At 37.3% G+C, this 17,539-nt stretch overlaps 4 protein-coding genes across 9 annotated transcripts; 3 read left to right on the forward strand and 1 right to left on the reverse strand.

The window, feature by feature from the left end:
- Positions 1–1,007: 1,007 nt before the first annotated feature.
- Positions 1,008–3,292, forward strand: LOC121970512. Of its 2 annotated transcripts, none has more exons than XM_042521276.1 (8): positions 1,008–1,201; positions 1,270–1,352; positions 1,512–1,550; positions 1,626–1,678; positions 1,768–1,831; positions 1,977–2,019; positions 2,101–2,148; positions 2,842–3,292. In XM_042521276.1, exons 1-8 carry the CDS (start codon positions 1,115–1,117, stop codon positions 3,064–3,066), a joined length of 642 nt encoding a protein of 213 aa, XP_042377210.1. In that variant the 5' UTR covers positions 1,008–1,114; the 3' UTR covers positions 3,067–3,292. The 2 variants fall into 2 exon arrangements, with proteins under 2 accessions (XP_042377210.1, XP_042377211.1); XM_042521277.1 differs by having other exon boundaries at positions 1,012–1,201; positions 1,277–1,352.
- A 37-nt stretch (positions 3,293–3,329) lies between these two features.
- LOC121970513 lies at positions 3,330–4,275 on the forward strand. Of its 2 annotated transcripts, none has more exons than XM_042521279.1 (3): positions 3,330–3,449; positions 3,514–3,636; positions 3,708–4,275. In XM_042521279.1, the coding sequence occupies exons 1-3, from the start codon at positions 3,362–3,364 to the stop codon at positions 3,809–3,811; spliced, it is 315 nt and encodes a 104-aa protein (XP_042377213.1). In that variant the 5' UTR covers positions 3,330–3,361; the 3' UTR covers positions 3,812–4,275. The 2 variants fall into 2 exon arrangements, with proteins under 2 accessions (XP_042377213.1, XP_042377214.1); XM_042521280.1 differs by having other exon boundaries at positions 3,362–3,449; positions 3,531–3,636.
- Positions 4,276–7,659: 3,384 nt separating this feature from the next.
- Positions 7,660–10,478, forward strand: LOC121970516 (UDP-arabinopyranose mutase 1-like). The gene is made up of 4 exons (XM_042521286.1): positions 7,660–8,116; positions 9,077–9,327; positions 9,427–9,595; positions 9,985–10,478. Exons 1-4 carry the CDS (start codon positions 7,778–7,780, stop codon positions 10,330–10,332), a joined length of 1,107 nt encoding a protein of 368 aa, XP_042377220.1. The 5' UTR covers positions 7,660–7,777; the 3' UTR covers positions 10,333–10,478.
- A 334-nt stretch (positions 10,479–10,812) lies between these two features.
- LOC121970514 (glutamic acid-rich protein-like) lies at positions 10,813–17,427 on the reverse strand. 4 transcript variants are annotated; one of them, XM_042521284.1, is made up of 13 exons: positions 17,268–17,427; positions 15,893–16,904; positions 15,718–15,860; positions 15,604–15,637; positions 14,815–14,891; positions 14,445–14,504; positions 14,236–14,346; positions 14,065–14,121; positions 13,764–13,853; positions 13,145–13,580; positions 12,076–12,182; positions 11,359–11,389; positions 10,813–11,280 (listed from the first exon to the last, which is right to left on the reverse strand). In XM_042521284.1, the coding sequence occupies exons 2-13, from the start codon at positions 16,857–16,859 to the stop codon at positions 11,117–11,119; spliced, it is 2,277 nt and encodes a 758-aa protein (XP_042377218.1). In that variant the 5' UTR covers positions 16,860–16,904; positions 17,268–17,427; the 3' UTR covers positions 10,813–11,116. The 4 variants fall into 4 exon arrangements, with proteins under 4 accessions (XP_042377218.1, XP_042377215.1, XP_042377217.1 ...); XM_042521281.1 differs by having other exon boundaries at positions 13,145–13,586; XM_042521283.1 differs by having other exon boundaries at positions 13,145–13,586; positions 15,718–15,837; positions 15,870–16,904.
- Positions 17,428–17,539: the final 112 nt, after the last annotated feature.

Below are 17,539 nucleotides of genomic sequence, written 5' to 3' on the forward strand. Positions count from 1 at the left end.
TTCGCATATGCTGGTTTTCTTGCATGTCTGTTGCAGGATTATTGTCATGCTATGACTTTCAGTTGTTCCAGATTGTACTTAAAGTTATCTGGTTGTATGATTATGTTGGGCCATCAATATGTCTAGGACATTCTTTGAGTATGCACAATTAATTATTTCTTATTTATGCTTTCTCTCATGTTGATGCATGCCTCACAAAAAATCGAAGTATATCGTCATACTACTATAGTTATTTGTAAGATTTAATTTCTTTCTTATGATTTATGAACCAATCTTGTAACCTAACAATCTGAACCATGAAGTGGCATCTTATGTTATCTTGTCTGATGAATCATGAAGTGGCATCTTGTTATCTTGTCTGATGAGTCATGAAGTGGCATCTTGTTATCTTGTCTGATGAATCATGAAGCAGCTTTTTGTCAGTTCATGGTTTTGGAAGAACTAGCTACATCCTAAAGAGTAATTTTGTCCCTATTCTTGCGTTTAGTTGGTCTCTTTTTCTCGTTGAATTGCAGTCAAATATACTTATAAACTGTGTAGAAACTGTATCTATTTAAAAAAATTGTTCGTTTTAGGACTTGTGAACTGCTTAAATCATTTAATTGGTTGGAGGTGGAAGATGAATGAGTTAAAATCCCCACTAGTTACACTAGTTAACTAAATCGGATTAGTCTTGTGTTTTACGATATCCGAGTCAAAGGATTAAACAGATAAATTATATGTGAAAAAATATATCAAGAATTTAATATAAATTGCACGTATCAAAATAAATATATTAAAAATTTTAGTAGTATTGGATTTATTGATATCGGAATTTTAATTTAAATAGTATGGCATTGATAGTATATTAAAAATTTGATATATCTAAATTTTATTAGAGTATGAGTAGAATTTTTTTTATATTGATTTTTTTGTGGTAAATAGGCCTTCCAAAATAGAAGAAAAAAAATTGCCACTCTGAATTTAGCCTGTAAATGGGCTTTCAATTTGGGGCTTAATTGAGCCGAATTGTTAAGCTCAAACTTTAGAGCATCTTAGTAGTTGTAGCGCCAGGTTGTTTCTAGGCTTTCTCGAGGACGGCGGGTGGAGCTGAGGGAGGGGCGGCAGATCGAGCATGTCGTCGTCCAAGCGTCAGGGGCCTCCCAAGCACCAGAACAAATACGCATGGAAGCCCAACGCCGGCTGCAAGATCAACGAATCGGTATCCTACTTTTTATCTTTCCTTGATGTTCATATCTCGGAACCGTTTCATCGAGATTCATGTGGCAGGAACTAGGGGGAAAGCTCCGACCTTTCTCTTCCATAAGCGGAGTTTGCCCACGGTGCAAAGAGCAAATCGATTGGAAACGAAGGTCGCCTTTGTCTTCTCTTTATTTTCCTCAGCTGTGATTTTTTTTTTCTTTTTACGCCACTAGGGTTTATGTGGGGTTTTACCTTGGAAAAAACATCCTTTTAGTTCCTTTTCTTTCATGAAACTGCTTCTTTGTTGATAAAATTTACTCTTTTTATAGATACGGAAAGTATAAACCTATATTGGAGCCTGCCAAATGGTATTTTTTCTATAACTAAATTGTGGATTTTCTTTTACGTGTGATTTATTGAGCTCCTTTATGGTGGTTCGATAGCCAGAAGTGTGGGAAACGATCAGTTCGGCAGGCTTACCATAATATTTGCTCCTGTACGCATGGCATTCATCCTTTTTAATCTTCGTTTGCCTTCGATTTTCTGCTGAACTAGTTCAATTATGACTGATTGAACTTTGTGCAGCATGCTCAAAGGATCATGGTATATGCGCAAAGTGTTGCTGTCGCACTGATGATATTGTTGGAAGGTCTGTTTTTATTATTATTATTTATTTATTTATTTTGTGGACAATGACCACCATAATTTTCATTACGGTCCGGCTACTTGCTTTTTTTTTTTTAGAGCTTTCACTTGTAAAACAAACCTTTATGTTTGGAGCCATGAATTTGTAGGGACGTTTCTGAGTTGGAGTCTGAGCGCAAGGCACTTGAGGAGGTGCTTTTAGTTAAATGAGATGGTTGGGTAAAACACTTGTTATTGAGTTTTGAATTGATTGGATATTGTCATATTTTGCAGGCCATTCAAAATGCCCGGGAAAGAGATAGAAGGACACTTCTTCGTGCTGTAAGGACTTGATTTTCATAATTACGTACATACATACTCTATCTGTGCCTTGTGTTAATTCACAAAATGGGCTCCTTTCACCTCGTCCCATAAATGAGTCATCTTAAGATGGTGTCAACAAGAATGCACTTCCTGGTTTGTTGTGCCAATAAGATAAGTCCATGTGGAATTATAAAAGTACCTTTTCTATGCAGATCAAGTACGTTGGCCAAAAGTAGAGTACCGGCAGGTTCAAACTGTAGTCCTTCAGTCAAGGGCATTTTTCTCGTTTTATAACTAGCAACCATATTAGGAATAAATGAGAAGGCTGTTGATGCTCATGGTGAACATCTCTAGCAATCATATGGTGGAATAAATAGATCTTAGAGGCAATTGATGCTTATACTTGATGGAAAATGTGAGTGTTCGAAGGCTTTCATAGCTATTTTTCTAGAAAACTAAAGACTGTCAATGCTAGTGTCAACCCAAGATGAAAAGGTTGCTTAGGGTTTGACAAGTATCAAATTAGGTCTAATCCTCATATAGCACACTCTTTTCTCGGAAAGGTTTGACTGTTATTGTTGAACTGTTTGATTTCCATTATTTGAACTTATCTTTCTGCTGATGAACATGCTTATCTTCCTAGTGATCTAATGTTTCTCTTTGACAGACTATCATAGTTTCCTACTAAATCAAGTTTTTTTTTGCTGACAGATGGACAAAAAGAGGCCCGGAACAAGTCCAGCGGTTCCTAAAATTGGAGATAGAAGCAGAGAGGGAGATCTATTTCCGGCTAAAACTCTAGATGAATATGCTGCGAGTGCAGGACTCCGTGACAATGATAAGCATGATGAAGACCACACTGATGAGGAAGAGGAGGAGGAGGAGGAAGGCAATGAGGAAGATCTTGACAAAGAAGATAAGGTTGTCAAAGTTTAAATGCAGTCAAAAATCAAAATGCAGCATCAGTAATGTTCCTGTATAGCCAGCTCACAAATTTGGCCTCGATCACCTTTTTATTAGTTCAAGTCAAGCCGATCCCTTTAGGCTTATATTTTGCTGATGAAGTAACCTATTGAGGATGATATTTGTCGTGTGGCTTTACCAATTGGGGCATGTATTTTGTTTTCTGCAGTTTTTTTTATTGAGCCAATACATTCATAAATTTATAGGCTTCATGAGCAGGTAGACTAATAAACTGATAAACGTTCTGTATATTCTGGACACATTATTCATGTGTTACCTTACTATTGATGAGTGCAGCTGTTTACCCTTAGGAAGAAGACGGAAGCGAAAAGAGACAATGAAACAGGAGCGAGGAGGTGAATTCCCTCCCATCCTTGCCCTTTCTTAATTATATGGCAATATCTCTGTTTCCATTTGCAGCTCACAGTTGGACGCAGGCCACCTGTGCCATTATTGGCAGTCTGTCATCGGCATCATTGCCGTCGGCGTTTCTTCTCGTCACCTGCTCGCTCGCTCGCTCGCTCGAATTGCAGCAGTTCACAGGTAATGTCTGTTCGCATGAATTGTCACTCACGAGTAATGGCTGCTTGCATTGCTGTCCTTTGCCTTTGCAGGTGCAGGCATTGGGACCCGGCCAAAGACTAAAGAGGCTCCCATAGATGGGACGCTAAGATGTTGGATCAGGTGTATCTTTCCCATGGAAGGTAATCATATATAATATATAATCAAATCTCAATTTTAAAAAATATTTTATCTATTTTTGGAATTGCAACCTGCATAAAATTTATAAATTTCTTTGATTTTCACTTGAGCCTCCCATGCAAGGTCCTTGTGCTAAGCGAAGTTCTATAAAATTGTATTTTATGGAAGATCATTTTTGTTGCAAAATTTTTTTTTTGATTCAAATTTGAGTTTCAAAAAATGTTAACAATTAAGATTTTATTATATATATATAGAGCAATATTACCTTAAGGAATTTAACGTGCACATGTGAAAAAAAAATCGATTTGAAAATTTGTTTATACTTCATTTTATAAAATTTTTATTGGCATAACTGAGAATTTTTAAAAAAATAAACAAAATGAAGTTACGTCACTCTTACCTTTTATACATTTTATCTTAGGGTGATCATGAGCATTATATGTTTTTTATAATTTTTTTTAATTTCTTAACTTAAATGTTATAATCCAAATCCTAAATATTAAATTTTAAACAGTAATTAAAAAGAAAAAAAATTATATTTACAATATATATATATATATATATATATATATATATATATATATATATATATATATATATATATATATATATATATATAATTAGTAATATGATTGTCTAGTTAGGCGCGATATGAAAGCCTTGATGGGAGCTCGAGTTGTTTTTTTTAATCTTAATTTATTGTTTTTTAGTGTATAATAATATGAAAACATTAAAGTTGAATTTGGTAGAATGCATGGCTGTTTCGTTGCGCACGGCAAACAAAGAAGTGCGTTCTCGACGAGGATAGGCATCGTTGCTATTTCCTTTATTATTAACTAACTATATGGGAAATGTGTGATAGTGGTGATTGATATATATATATCATATCCTTGATGGGAGCTCGAGTTGTTTTTTTTAATCTTAATTTATTGTTTTTTAGTGTATAATAATATGAAAACATTAAAGTTGGCTGTTTCGTTGCGCACGGCAAACAAAGAAGTGCGTTCTCGACGAGGATAGGCATCGTTGCTATTTCCTTTATTATTAACTAACTATATGGGAAATGTGTGATAGTGGTGATTGATATATATATATACACGTCACCTCATTGAGTTAATATAACATTATATAAAAATATATTATTAAAAATAAATAAATTTATAAAGCCAATGTCGGCAACATCAGCATATTGATCGATTCAAGAAACTCAATCTGGGCCCAATTATAACCTCAAATATAATATAAAAGGATAATAAAATAATCGATCATTATCTTTTTTTATTATTTTATTTGTAAATCTTTACCAAGTCCATAGCGTTAGGTAGCAAAAGAAAGAGACGGTTTAGCTGGAAAGAAAAACAAAGGCATGAGCTTGGTATTTCGTTCAATCATTAGAACCACATGGACTTTTCTATGACATGATCATGGACTTTTCTATGGTATCATTATCCTCGGATTAGGATGCATTAAGATATCATTCATGTATTTATACTTTGGATTTCTAGTTATAATGTATTTATAATTTTTTTTAAATAGATCGTGTAACCACAAGATGTTAACTTTCTAAATTATTCATCATAATCACTTTTTGATTTACCTTAAACGATCAATAAATTTTTATAGAATCTATTGTCTCAGATTCAATATTATCTAATTCATCATTTATTTTTTACAACATGATTATTTTTATGATTAATTTTTTTATTATAATTAACTAATAAACACCTAGAGATAAGAAGAGCCTAAATAAATAGGTTAATATGTCTAGTTCAGATCCTCTGTCCCCATTTCTTTCTATCTCATGTTTCACTGTCGATCGAACGGACCAGATTACATCTCAATGCATCATGACATCTTTAAGATGTGTGCAGTATCCTCATGATGTGCAAAACATCCTTGAGATATAATCTGACCCGTCCGATCGGTAATGGGACACGGGTGTTGGGACCGAAAAGTAGCAAGAGGGGGGGGGTGAATAGCTCTTCGCGTGCTCGTCGTCGACGTTGCTCGTTTCTTCAGAGATATGCAGCGGAAATACAAGAAACAAAAGCATACAACGCTAACAAATGGATTTTACTTGGTATCCACCTCACAAGATGTGACTAGTCCAAGGATCCACACATGCACGCACCCTCCAGTATGAATAACCCTCCTTTATGGTAACTACCAAAGGCGGAGAACCCCTACAATCTCTCTATACAAGAAGAAAATAAAGGGAAAACAGATACAAGAAATATCTTACAAGATAAGCAATGAAAAACTCTAACCCTAGCTTTTCTTCTTGTTGTGTTCTCGCCTCTTGACTTGGATGTCTCTCCAAGATCCTTCAAGAACTGGCGATCTGAACCTTAAATAGTTGCTGTGGAGATGCTGTAAGGATCGGAAGTGAATCGGTGAAGTTCTGCTAAAGGAAACGCTCGCCTGCAGCTAAATATGACGCCAACGGTCGGATCCCGATCGATTAGATTGCTCCCAATCGATCGGGGAGGCTTTAGATCGATCAACCGATCGATTCAGAGTGCCTCTGTGCTTTCTGGAATAGCCTGGATCGATCGGCTGATCGATCCAGGGCTTATCGCGCACAAACAGCAGCTCCCAATCGATCCACTGATCGATTGAGACCTCTAGATCGATCCACGGATCGATCCAAAGGGGTTCTGTTCGTGGGGACTCACCCGATCGATCAGCTGATCGATTGGGCATGATCCAATCGATCGACTGATCGATCCAGATCTGTTGGATCAATCCGCTGATCAATCCAGATCTGCTGGATCAATCCGCTGATCAATCCAGATCTTGATTTTTGCCCAAAAGCAAGTCCAAAGCCCCCTAAACCAACATCCAGTCAACCATGACTTGTTGGTAAATAAAACCTAGCATCCGGTCACCCTTGACCAGCTGGGACTCTCTCACCAAGTGTCTGGTCAATTCGTTTGACCCACTTGGACTTTTCTCCATCGTGCCAAGTATCTGGTCACTCCCTTGACCTACTTGGACTTTTCCTCATCGTGCCAAGTATCCGGTCAATTCCTTTGACCTACTTGGACTTTCATCAGATGTCTAGTCAACCTTGACCCATCTGGATTTCCCCGTGCCTGGCTTCACTCACTAGGACTTCCCTTCTGCCTAGGTTCACTCACTAGGACTTCTCTTCTACCTAGTTTCACTCACCAGGTTTTTCATCTAGCTTCACTCACCAGATCTTTCACCTAGCTTCACTCACTAGGATTTTCTATCTGCCTATCTTCACTCACTAGGTCTTTCACCTAGCTTCACTCACCAGGATTTTCCTTCTACCTAACATCCCAGTTAGGACTTCTCAGTCAAGTATCTGGTCAATCTTGACCTACTTGACTCTTCTTCAATCAACCTGATCAGACCCTGATCAAAGGGAAATTGCACCAAACAATCTCCCCAAATGAACAACTGCACCTACACTTGTCCATATCATCGAAGTCTTGTATTGTCAAACATTGAAACTCAAATCAAAACTCAAGCTTGGTCAACCTTGACCTAGAGAATATTGCACCAACAATGAGGACAAAAAAAAAAAATGAGGACAGAGGATCCGAATTATAATATGCCTTACAATTGTTTAAATCTCTCTAAATTTTAAGTACAAAAGATTAAAATTGCTAAACTTATTTTAACTTGGTGAATATATTTGATCTGTCACTAATTTGCATATCGAGATTTAAGCGTAACTTGAGTCGTAACATGCTGGATGGAGATCCGTTCCCCCGGTCCGGACGTTATTTTCGTAGCTAGAGTCGTAACTTGCTGGAAACACTATGTTCGTAGCTGAAGTCGTAACTTGGCATTTTCCGTCCGTCCACTCCGCCGTGAACGCTCTGGCTATATAAACTCGAGAGTTCCATGTCTTCCACCGAGGAAAGAAGAAGAAAAACTGCATTTTTGTTAGTTTTGTTTTCCTTTCTCTCGATTTTGCTGACTGTTCTTCGATCGATCGAGCTGCAGAGCGATGGCGAGCAAGGGATCATCGTCTTCTTCGATCCCGATCACGCCGCTGCTGAAGGACGAGCTCGACATCGTGATCCCCACGATCCGGAACCTGGAATTCCTGGAGATGTGGCGGCCCTTCTTCCAGCCCTACCATCTGATCATCGTGCAGGACGGAGATCCGAGCAAGACGATCAAGGTGCCCGAAGGGTTCGACTACGAACTCTACAACCGCAACGACATCAACCGCATCCTCGGCCCCAAGGCCTCCTGCATCTCTTTCAAGGACTCCGCCTGCCGATGCTTCGGCTACATGGTCTCCAAGAAGAAGTACATCTACACCATTGACGACGACTGCTTCGTAAGACCCCTTTCCCTATTTTAATTCCCGATTTTACTGTTGTTTCTTTTCTAGATCTGCACTTGAAGGCTGTTATTTAGAGGCCGACGGATGCTCAGCTGAGCAAATGCCTCGATTTTTGAAGTAGATTATGTAATTGCTTTCCTTTCCGGTTGTCGTTTGCTATGTTCTTTTTTTTCATTTGATAAACTATTCATTTTATTTATTTTTTGAATTTGGAAATCGCCAAAAGTTTGAATTTGATAATTACATTAACAGATCTGACTTTTTTTGGACTGCAATCATCGAAATTTGTTGTAGAGGCATGTCCGTGACAGGTTTCTGAATTTGAAATCCAAAAAACTCGAATGAGGTGCTATGTTTATACTATTACATTAAGTTTTTATGATGGTAGAAAACAGATCTAATATATATGGATTCTAATGGTAAAGTAATGTGAGCGATCCGGACCATTGATCCATTTTACCTTTTCTTTTCTACTAAATTCTTTGTCCAGTTACTAGATCTAAAATGTGTTTTCACTTTTCTATAATGTCTGCTCATGATTTTTTTATTACTTTGTTCTGTAATCGCATAATCTTTCAATGTCGCCTCATCATTCGGAAACTACAGTGTCAATTCTCGCATTTTCATTCTCAGGCTGAGATCTTCCAGTATTTAGGATGTTTGACTAATAATTACAAATTATGTTTCTGAATCTAAGAAACAACATATACAAAATTTCTAATATAGTTCGTACAGTAATTATGTTTTCATCCATTGCATGCCTCATAGACACAGACAATTGTTTAATGATGAGAACTTCACCTTTTTTTTGTCGGTTTACTAATGAATGCAGGGAACCATTTAGATTTGGATTTTCCATGTAACTTCTGTAGTCTTCTTTAATTTTTCAGATTTTTCTGCAACAGATCTCTCAGTTCTTTATTCTTCATTTTGTCTTGTCTTATTTTACTTTAGGTTGCTAAAGATCCTTCTGGCAAGGCGATCAATGCACTGGAACAGCATGTTAAGAATCTTCTTTCCCCATCTACTCCCTTCTTCTTCAACACCTTGTATGATCCATACCGTGAAGGTGCAGACTTCGTTCGTGGATATCCCTTCAGCCTCAGAGAAGGTGTTAAAACGGCAGTTTCTCATGGCCTTTGGCTTAACATTCCTGATTATGATGCTCCCACACAGCTTGTAAAGCCTCGTGAGAGGAACCAAAGGTATCCATTGCTGATATCTTCCATTTTGTATCAACTCTTTTTTTTTCTTTTTCCTACCAAATAAAATTATTGTTGAACACTATGTTCTCTCTTTATCAGGTATGTTGATGCAGTTCTTACGATACCCAAGGGAACATTGTTTCCCATGTGTGGAATGAACTTGGCATTTGACCGTGAGCTCATTGGCCCTGCTATGTACTTTGGACTCATGGGTGATGGCCAACCTATTGGGCGTTACGATGATATGTGGGCCGGTTGGTGTGTCAAGGTCAGTTTTTTCCTCTCTTAAGCCTTGTTTTATCGAAGAAATGGTAAATCGGAGAGATGGATATATAAAAAAAGACAAAATGGTTTTTTTCCTTAAATGAATATAATTAAAGTGGTTGGATCATTTTTTTTTCATAATTGGCATGTATCTCTTCAAATATTTATCTTCTCTTTTTGTTCATCAAAGTAAATAAGAGATAGAGAGGACTCATCTCTCACTTCGAACTCATTCTTCCTTATTGTGCAATTCATTTCTTATTCTTCTTTGTGGCATAGTCTCTGAAACCATAATATATAGTGGCCTCTTAATCTTTCTATTGGAATTTCCCAACGCACTGAAACACTTTGATCGTTGAAACAATCTAACAGTATCCATCGATGATGGTTTAGGTAATCTGTGATCACTTGGCACTTGGAGTGAAGACTGGGTTACCCTACATCTGGCACAGCAAAGCAAGCAACCCGTTCGTGAACTTGAAAAAGGAATACAATGGCATCTTCTGGCAAGAAGAGATCATCCCCTTCTTCCAAACTGCTGTTCTTACAAAGGAATGCAGCACTGTGCAAAAATGCTACATTGAATTGTCTAAGCAAGTGAGGGAAAAGCTTGGGAAGATCGACCCCTACTTCAGCAAGCTTGCAGATGCCATGGTGACATGGATTGAGGCTTGGGATGAGCTCAACCCATCTGGAGATATTGCTGAAGCAGCCAATGCCCCGGCCAAGGGGAAAAAATAGACTAGTTAAAAATAGTAGCATTACCATATGTGACAACTGTCGTCGTTTGGCTTAATTATGTAACCCTTATATATATATATTGTCTTCAATTGCCATCCTTTCAAACAAACAAATCTATTGATTTTTGCAGCTCCAAGTTTCCTTTTTTTTCACTGTTATGGAGATGGCTTAATTATGTTCTCAGATGTTTTGCAAGAAGAAAACAATTCCAACCACTGAATGGTGTGCTTGCGTAATTTTACCAGTGATAATTTTAAGACTTGATTCAGATCATGTCTCTGCTCGAACAAATGGATCAGTTTTTTGTGTTGAATAGGGATGTCCAAATAAGAGCAAACTAACACATTATGTAGATAGATACACTATAAAGGGCAGGCGAAAACAGACAATGGAAATCAAATTTTGTATCGCACATAAGATGTTGAGCCCGAGGATAACTTATTCCTTATAGCTGTGTCAACTCATAACTTGCCGAATACATCGACTAAAACATGAGTAGGTTATAAATTAAATGAACTTGGTACATACAATTCTAATAAATAGTGAGCACTGGCATTTACTAGTTTACAACCAAAACCCAATAACAATAACCAGGTAGTAGCAACCAAGTCACGGTTATCAGAAACAGAACACCTACAGCTACAAATAAATAAATACAGTCAGTAAAGAGGTAAACTACCCGGTTAATAACATTGATAGACACCTAAAATACATGTTACATTACATGAGAAGAGCTCAAAAGGCCAACTGGCAGGTCGGGCAGTATCTGCTAGTTTGGCATGAATCAGGCAACCTTTTGCTTCTTCACCTGCACGTTCTCAGGGTTTGGTTCTTCGTCTTCATCATCATCGTCATCTTCTTCAGCTTCTGCTAGTTTGGTCAGCTCCTCCTGGATCATGAGCTTTATAGATGCTTTTCGCGGGGTCAGATCCGCTTTATAGTTAGTAGCTGATCAGGAGAATTGCCGCAGCTGTGTTACATGGATCAATGTAAATGAAATAAAGACAAAATTCAAAAAGTACATACCTAGCCGTTTCAAAATGTCAGTGAAAGTAGCCTGAAACAAACAATAGGATACTGTCATGAGACTAAGACCAATAGTATTAGAAATTCGACCAAAGAACAAGAAAGCATGAATACTTTTGTTTTTTTTTTTTTTTTGAGAAAAGAGATAGAACAGCAAGATAGGCTCTCCACTGGCTAATATATATTAATATTAGAGGCTCTATATAAGCAATTGGGTTATGCTACACTAGACAACACTTAAGAGAAACCTAACAGAATGCTAATAACCCAAGCTAAAACATTCTCAGAAAGCATAAGATAAGACCAACTTAAGGCTAAATTGCTCCCTTCTGTTCAAAACTACTGTTTTTCATTATTAACAAATACCATCAAAAGTTGGATAATATCCTAAGCAAACATTGATAAATCTCTTCATTGAATTGAAGAATAATCTACATGAAGCGCTCTAGCAGGCTCTTAGCCTAAAGCAACCCAGGACGAAACCATCTACACAGCAAATTTCCCATATCACCGGAGAGTTTCCATAGATCTAGCATCGTAGTAAAAATAGCTCAATGGGAACCCAACCATTGTGACAGCAGTAGAGGCAGTGACTCATCGCCAGGATCAAGGTTTTGCTTCCCAAAAAAATGCACTATTTGCACAAGAAACTGCCACTATAGGCCAATTTTTTATGATGAAAAAATTTAAAACTAAAACAGATAAGAAATGGCTCACCGTGTTGAAGTCAACTTCCTTCAGAATTTCACATATTTTCTTTCTCAGTTCCTCTTTGCCTGGTTGTTGAGTCTCTTGTTTTGTTTTATCTTTGCCAACCTTTTTACCTTTGATCAAAAGAAAAATGTATTTAAGATTAAATTCAGCATAACAACAGTGAACCCACTAGAAATTCATCCAACTCAAAGATCCATTCTAAAGGAATGATAATAAACTGAAAGGTTCTAGGTACACAAGAACAAGGCCTCTAGAAAATGACCTCAAAATTTTCTGAAGGACATGATTTAGTATTATTTTTTGTAAGGCTTGGAAATTCAAAAAAAAAAAGGTGAACCGAACAGATTAGCTGCAATGGACATATAATCAATAATCATTGCTGAGTTTGCTAGGCCAAGCAACAGGGACAATTGTAAACTCCTAGATCAAGTAACCTTAGAATACTACATTGAGTTTACCTACACAAGATGTCCTTAGTATGAATACAGCTACTTCAGATCAATTACAAAGGGAATTTTTTTCTCTCGACCGTTTGTAATAAATCAGACTGATGGCATAATTAATATCCTTCCACATAGAGTTGTTGATTGGGCCAGGCCACCAAGGCCCAACATGATTTGGATTGAGCTTAGCCTACCCTGATCGCAATCAGAACAATGCTATTTCTCACTTGGACATGTTTGCAAGTCCATGTCAGGCACAAGCTTCTCAACACGGGAACCAAAACACACATGGCTTTAGGACCAAGTTGGGCCTGGGTCATGCCCAGCATAGCAACTGAACTGGACCACCAATGCCCAGGCACAGCCCACTGACATCTACTTCCAGTAACCAACATTTCCATAAAAATGATGACAAGGATCATTCTATTTCCATGTTTGGCTCAATTGACAAAAATGTACCTCTCTGACAAAATGGAATAAGACATGGAAGATCAAATGAAAAAAAAATACAAATAAAAGAAAAATGGGTACAAAAGTAAAAAAAAACATGCAACCAGTAATCAGATAAATTATACTGCTCATGCATCACAGCATTTTTAATCACATAGAATTCATGGTTGATAGCTTACCAGTATCCTTCTCTTGCTTTGCTGATCTAATGGTCTTTTCCTTGGGTGAATCAGTCCTTTTCTTCTTCCTGGAGGAAACCTTTTCACTTACATCCCCATTGTCATCATTATCCGGTTTTGCATGTTTGGAAGATGATGCCTTAGAACTCTTGGTAGTCGCAGGAGCTAGCTCCTGCTTAGAGCTACTCCTAGCCTTTTCCTTGCCAACAGAATCCCTTTGTCTAGGAACTTTCTTCTTGTCCTTATTGTCCTTTCCTATATCTTCTTTTTCAGGTTCATCTTCTTCAGACACTTCATCAGCTGCATCCTCCTCATCCTCACTCTCTGAATGCTCAACTGCTTTGCCTTTATGAGGACTGCCAGTGTTGACATCATCCTCATCATCTGTTTCTGGTGCACTTTTATCTTCTTCACTCAGAGAGGCCTCATCTCTTATCTGTTTCTTTATATTAAACCAAAGAAATCATTCATGAGGACGTGAGTTAACTTTAGCAGTCATCAGAATTAAAGTATATGAACGATCCAATAAGAAACTAACAGAATCAAAGGAATATAAGATATTACAGGAAACACAATAAGAAAATGCCTATTGCTCAATTTGTTGCCTCTTTATACAGACCTTCCTAGACCTCTTTGAATGATTATCTTCACTTCCCTTTGACAAACTTCCCTTAGATGGTCTCTTGCGTTTTCTTGGTTTTGTCGATTGCTACAAGAAAAAAAAACAACAAGCATATGGAGACAAAGTTAAAATGAAATACTTCACAAAGAGGCAAATGGATAACCCATCTGATGAATCCAAGAAGCATCGATTATTGCACAATCATTATATAAGAAACAGTACAAAAGAGTGTGTCCACTGACATTAAGATACTGAATACATAAACGCATATGAAAATTGAGATATTCAGAATTATTACTTCAGTGTTAGGATGAGGGGCAACCAAGAAGTCCAATAGCTTTTCCACAAGCTCTTCCTGTAAAATGTCAACCAGATAATGAATTTGACATGATCATAGAGTATTTCATGAGAAGCCAACCTGAACATCACCATTGTAGATTACAACATTAGAAGCAGAAGGCACACCAACCTTTCTAGAGTTGGCTTTAGAAGCAGGTAAATCAAACAAATCACATAGATCCAGCAATGTGTCTTTTACATATTTGTCAAGTTTCTCCTTCATTTTAGCCCTCTGCTTCTCCTGGAGATACAATTTTAACGTGTGAGGATAAAAAATGGACAAAAATTATCACAAGAATGACCATTATATACGTTATTATCAAGAATTAAAATGCTTACATCACTTTCATGCCATACAAAACCAGAAAACTGGAGAATATGGTTTTTGAAATTCACTGCCTGCAACAACAAAAAAGTTACATTAGTCAGAATTGCATGGCAATGGAGATTCATGTGCATGACTACAGCATAATAGCAATTATCTGAAACTTGTAACACTTGTCTGAACTGGATCAATTGGTAGTGGCAATAAACTTGAGAATTCATTTCAGATTAGAGGGAGGAATTGAAAACCTTCAATTTACATCAAGAAAACACAACCAGATGGAATGACAACAAACTATTTACAGTACAATCAAATATTTATAGGTACTATGCAAAAAAAACAAATACCCAAGAACAACAATTTTCAGAAAAAAGTTTAAGCTACCTTTCCTCTCCTTCCAAAAAGTGTCTGATGAATCAACTTAATATCTGCAGGTTTCTTCCTAGCTAATTTGTGAGCCACTGTAATAAAGTGAAACATGTGTGTAATATCATACTCAAAACATATATTCAAGGAAAAAACAAAAGCAAAGCCCAGAGAGGACAGATCCACTGTTTATAGTTTATACTGAAATTAAATCTTATCCAAGAGATGTGCAGATCAAGTCCCAACCAAGAAGTGATTTTATATGTTTAAATTAATACAAAACCTCTCAATAAATATTTTTAGGAAATAGTTAATGCATATAAAGGAGTAAGAACAGGATTTGAAACATCAAATCAAGTAATAATGGTATCTTACAAATAAGAAACACGCCTACATCCTTTATTTCAAGTTGTTTATATGACATAAAATGTCTAATGAGCCGAGGGGTTGACTAATGAACAGGCTACGAAGAAACTAGTGAAAAGATTCAATTACAATGTTTATCATTCCTATAATAGGACAAAATGTACCATAGACTAACCAATTTAAACAGGAGCAATAAATCAATAAACTGCGAAGATAGTCATTATGATCTATGCAAAAAAACTTTACAAGTTAAACAATTATAACAAGAGCATTCCAGTAACTAACAAGATAGAACATATATGGCATCTCAGAAGTTCATACCATAAACAGTTCGTCCAAATAAGAGAAATATTGTGATACATAAAGGGGAAGATTGGGAATATTTTTTTTGACTAAATTTAAATCCACTAATTTAATGAATTGAAACATAAATAAATATACCACTTGGAATATCCTTCAATGGAGTGCCACGTCCCTGTAAACCAAGAGACCACAATTCATGTAAAATATCAATCTCAAAAATCAAAATAATAAACAAAATGGATAGTAAAACACCTTTTCAACTTGAAATTCCTTTGATCTCTCTTTTTCAATAACTTCTACCAATCTCTCTACAGTTTTTCTTTCACGCACAGGGCGTTCCATAGAAGAAGTGATTGGACTATTTAGTAACTCCTTGGCTTTTTGCATACTGTCACCTCCCTCTCCTTGGCTTTTTGCATACTGTCACCTCCCTTGCTCTTTGTCTTTTGCATCTGAGATCTTTTCCTCTTAAACCAGACGACTTTCTTATCCTCGTCCTTCTTTTCAATACTTCCATTCTTTCCACTATCCGTGTCATTTTCTCCTCCTTGTGGTTCTTGTTCCACTCCCTTCTCTTCTATTCCCTCCTCACTTTCGCCAACATGTGTTTCTACCATTTTCACATACTCAAGCGGCATCACTTTATCACCTTCCACATCAGCCACTTTCACATCCTCAGATTTGACAGTACTAGCAACATCAGTCATCTTGTCTTCTTTCAACTCTTTTATATCATTTGGTTTCACCATATCAGTAGTCTCACCTTCCTCTCCTTTATCACCTTCTTCATCGACCGTTTTCGCATCCTCAGTGGAAACATTTGTGTCCCTGGTCTCTTTGTCATCTTTTGTTTGTTCCAAATCAATTTCTTTTGACACAGCACTTGTTGCCTCAATCATGTTCTCTTCATTTGTTTCTTCTATTTTATTTTCTTCTTCCATGGTATCTGATGCCTCAATCTTTTCACCTTCTTTTGATTCTTCATTATCCATCTCTTTTGCCACAGCAGTTTCTTCAGTGTGCTTTTTCTCATCATCAACCTCCTTTTTGTCACTGTCATCTTCATTTCCTTTATCTCCACGATCTAGCACAACTTCTTTTGATTCTTCATGATCCGTCTCTTTTTCTACAGAATTTACTTCAATGTGCTTCTTCTCTTCAGCCTCCTCTTTTTCCTTACTTTCGTCTTCATTTTTCTTACTTCCGGAATCAGGCAAAAAATTCTCATGCTCCGGTGGAACAGATCCTTCCAATATTGGGATTTCTTCACTTATATTTGTGGTTCCCTTGTTTTGAGAATCGAAGGTACCACGAATCTTATCTTCACGTGGCGAAGCAGAACCATTCTCCACCAAAGTTTCCTCTGCGTCAGAGGATGGTTTACATTCTTCCATCCCCACGGGTAAAGATTATAGAACGTAGCTCAGAACCACTCCAATCTGGGAACCGAGCAAGATTGAAACTTTATTATCACCAACTGCAAAATAAATAAATAAATAAAAAGCAAGCGGGAGAGCAAAAACTGAGTTTGGGAATGAATAACCAATGGAACTCCAAACAGGAACATCCGCAAGCAGAAACCTAACAATGAAGTACAAAACCCTATCTTCCCCGACAATCTTCCAAACACTCAAATGCGAGGCAAAAAAAACGATAAATAGGAGGATACATGTTGCGAACTAAAGTTCCGGAAAACCCTAGCTGGATCAAACGACCGTCCCTCGTTTAAAAGAGCAGCAAATTGGTCCCAAAAACGACAAAGAGCATCGAGTGCAAGGGATTAAAATCGAGTAAAGAGGCACCTGAAGAAGAAGACCTTGGAGCTCGGAAAGATTAACAGAAGTTTGGAAATTTCAGGGGGAAGAGTTCATGCTCGTCCCCCGCGTCTTCCCTCTCGCTCCTCTCCTCTCCTCTCCTGGGACGAAATCGCTGCTTGCCTGCGGCGAAGAAAATACTAAAAAATAGGTAGACGTCTTTTTCTTTTAATAGGAATTAATTCTGGCTTCGTGTCCGGACCTTAAATCAATTTCGGATTGGCTGTGGCAGCGAAGACAGGCTGCACTTTAGGTTTTCT

The sequence above is a fragment of the Zingiber officinale genome, chromosome 4A (genome assembly GCF_018446385.1).
Source record: "Zingiber officinale cultivar Zhangliang chromosome 4A, Zo_v1.1, whole genome shotgun sequence".
Taxonomy (NCBI): Eukaryota; Viridiplantae; Streptophyta; class Magnoliopsida; order Zingiberales; family Zingiberaceae; genus Zingiber; species Zingiber officinale.

Bases quoted from the DNA above. Each gene is read 5' to 3' on its own strand.
- LOC121970512 (XM_042521276.1), top strand. From the start codon at position 1,115: ATGTCGTCGTCCAAGCGTCAGGGGCCTCCCAAGCACCAGAACAAATAC. The intron at 1,202-1,269 runs GTATCCTACTTT...TTCATGTGGCAG, and splicing joins GCTGCAAGATCAACGAATCG to GAACTAGGGGGAAAGCTCCG. The intron at 1,679-1,767 runs GTACGCATGGCA...AACTTTGTGCAG, and splicing joins TTACCATAATATTTGCTCCT to CATGCTCAAAGGATCATGGT.
- LOC121970513 (XM_042521279.1), top strand. From the start codon at position 3,362: ATGTGTTACCTTACTATTGATGAGTGCAGCTGTTTACCCTTAGGAAGA. The intron at 3,450-3,513 runs GTGAATTCCCTC...TTCCATTTGCAG, and splicing joins AATGAAACAGGAGCGAGGAG to CTCACAGTTGGACGCAGGCC. The intron at 3,637-3,707 runs GTAATGTCTGTT...TTGCCTTTGCAG, and splicing joins CGAATTGCAGCAGTTCACAG to GTGCAGGCATTGGGACCCGG.
- LOC121970516 (XM_042521286.1), top strand. From the start codon at position 7,778: ATGGCGAGCAAGGGATCATCGTCTTCTTCGATCCCGATCACGCCGCTG. The intron at 8,117-9,076 runs GTAAGACCCCTT...ATTTTACTTTAG, and splicing joins CCATTGACGACGACTGCTTC to GTTGCTAAAGATCCTTCTGG. The intron at 9,596-9,984 runs GTCAGTTTTTTC...ATGATGGTTTAG, and splicing joins GGGCCGGTTGGTGTGTCAAG to GTAATCTGTGATCACTTGGC.
- LOC121970514 (XM_042521281.1), bottom strand. From the start codon at position 16,859: ATGGAAGAATGTAAACCATCCTCTGACGCAGAGGAAACTTTGGTGGAG. The intron at 14,347-14,444 runs GTAAGCATTTTA...TTGTATCTCCAG, and splicing joins TTGTATGGCATGAAAGTGAT to GAGAAGCAGAGGGCTAAAAT. The intron at 13,587-13,763 runs GTCTGTATAAAG...TTTAATATAAAG, and splicing joins ATTCAAAGAGGTCTAGGAAG to AAACAGATAAGAGATGAGGC.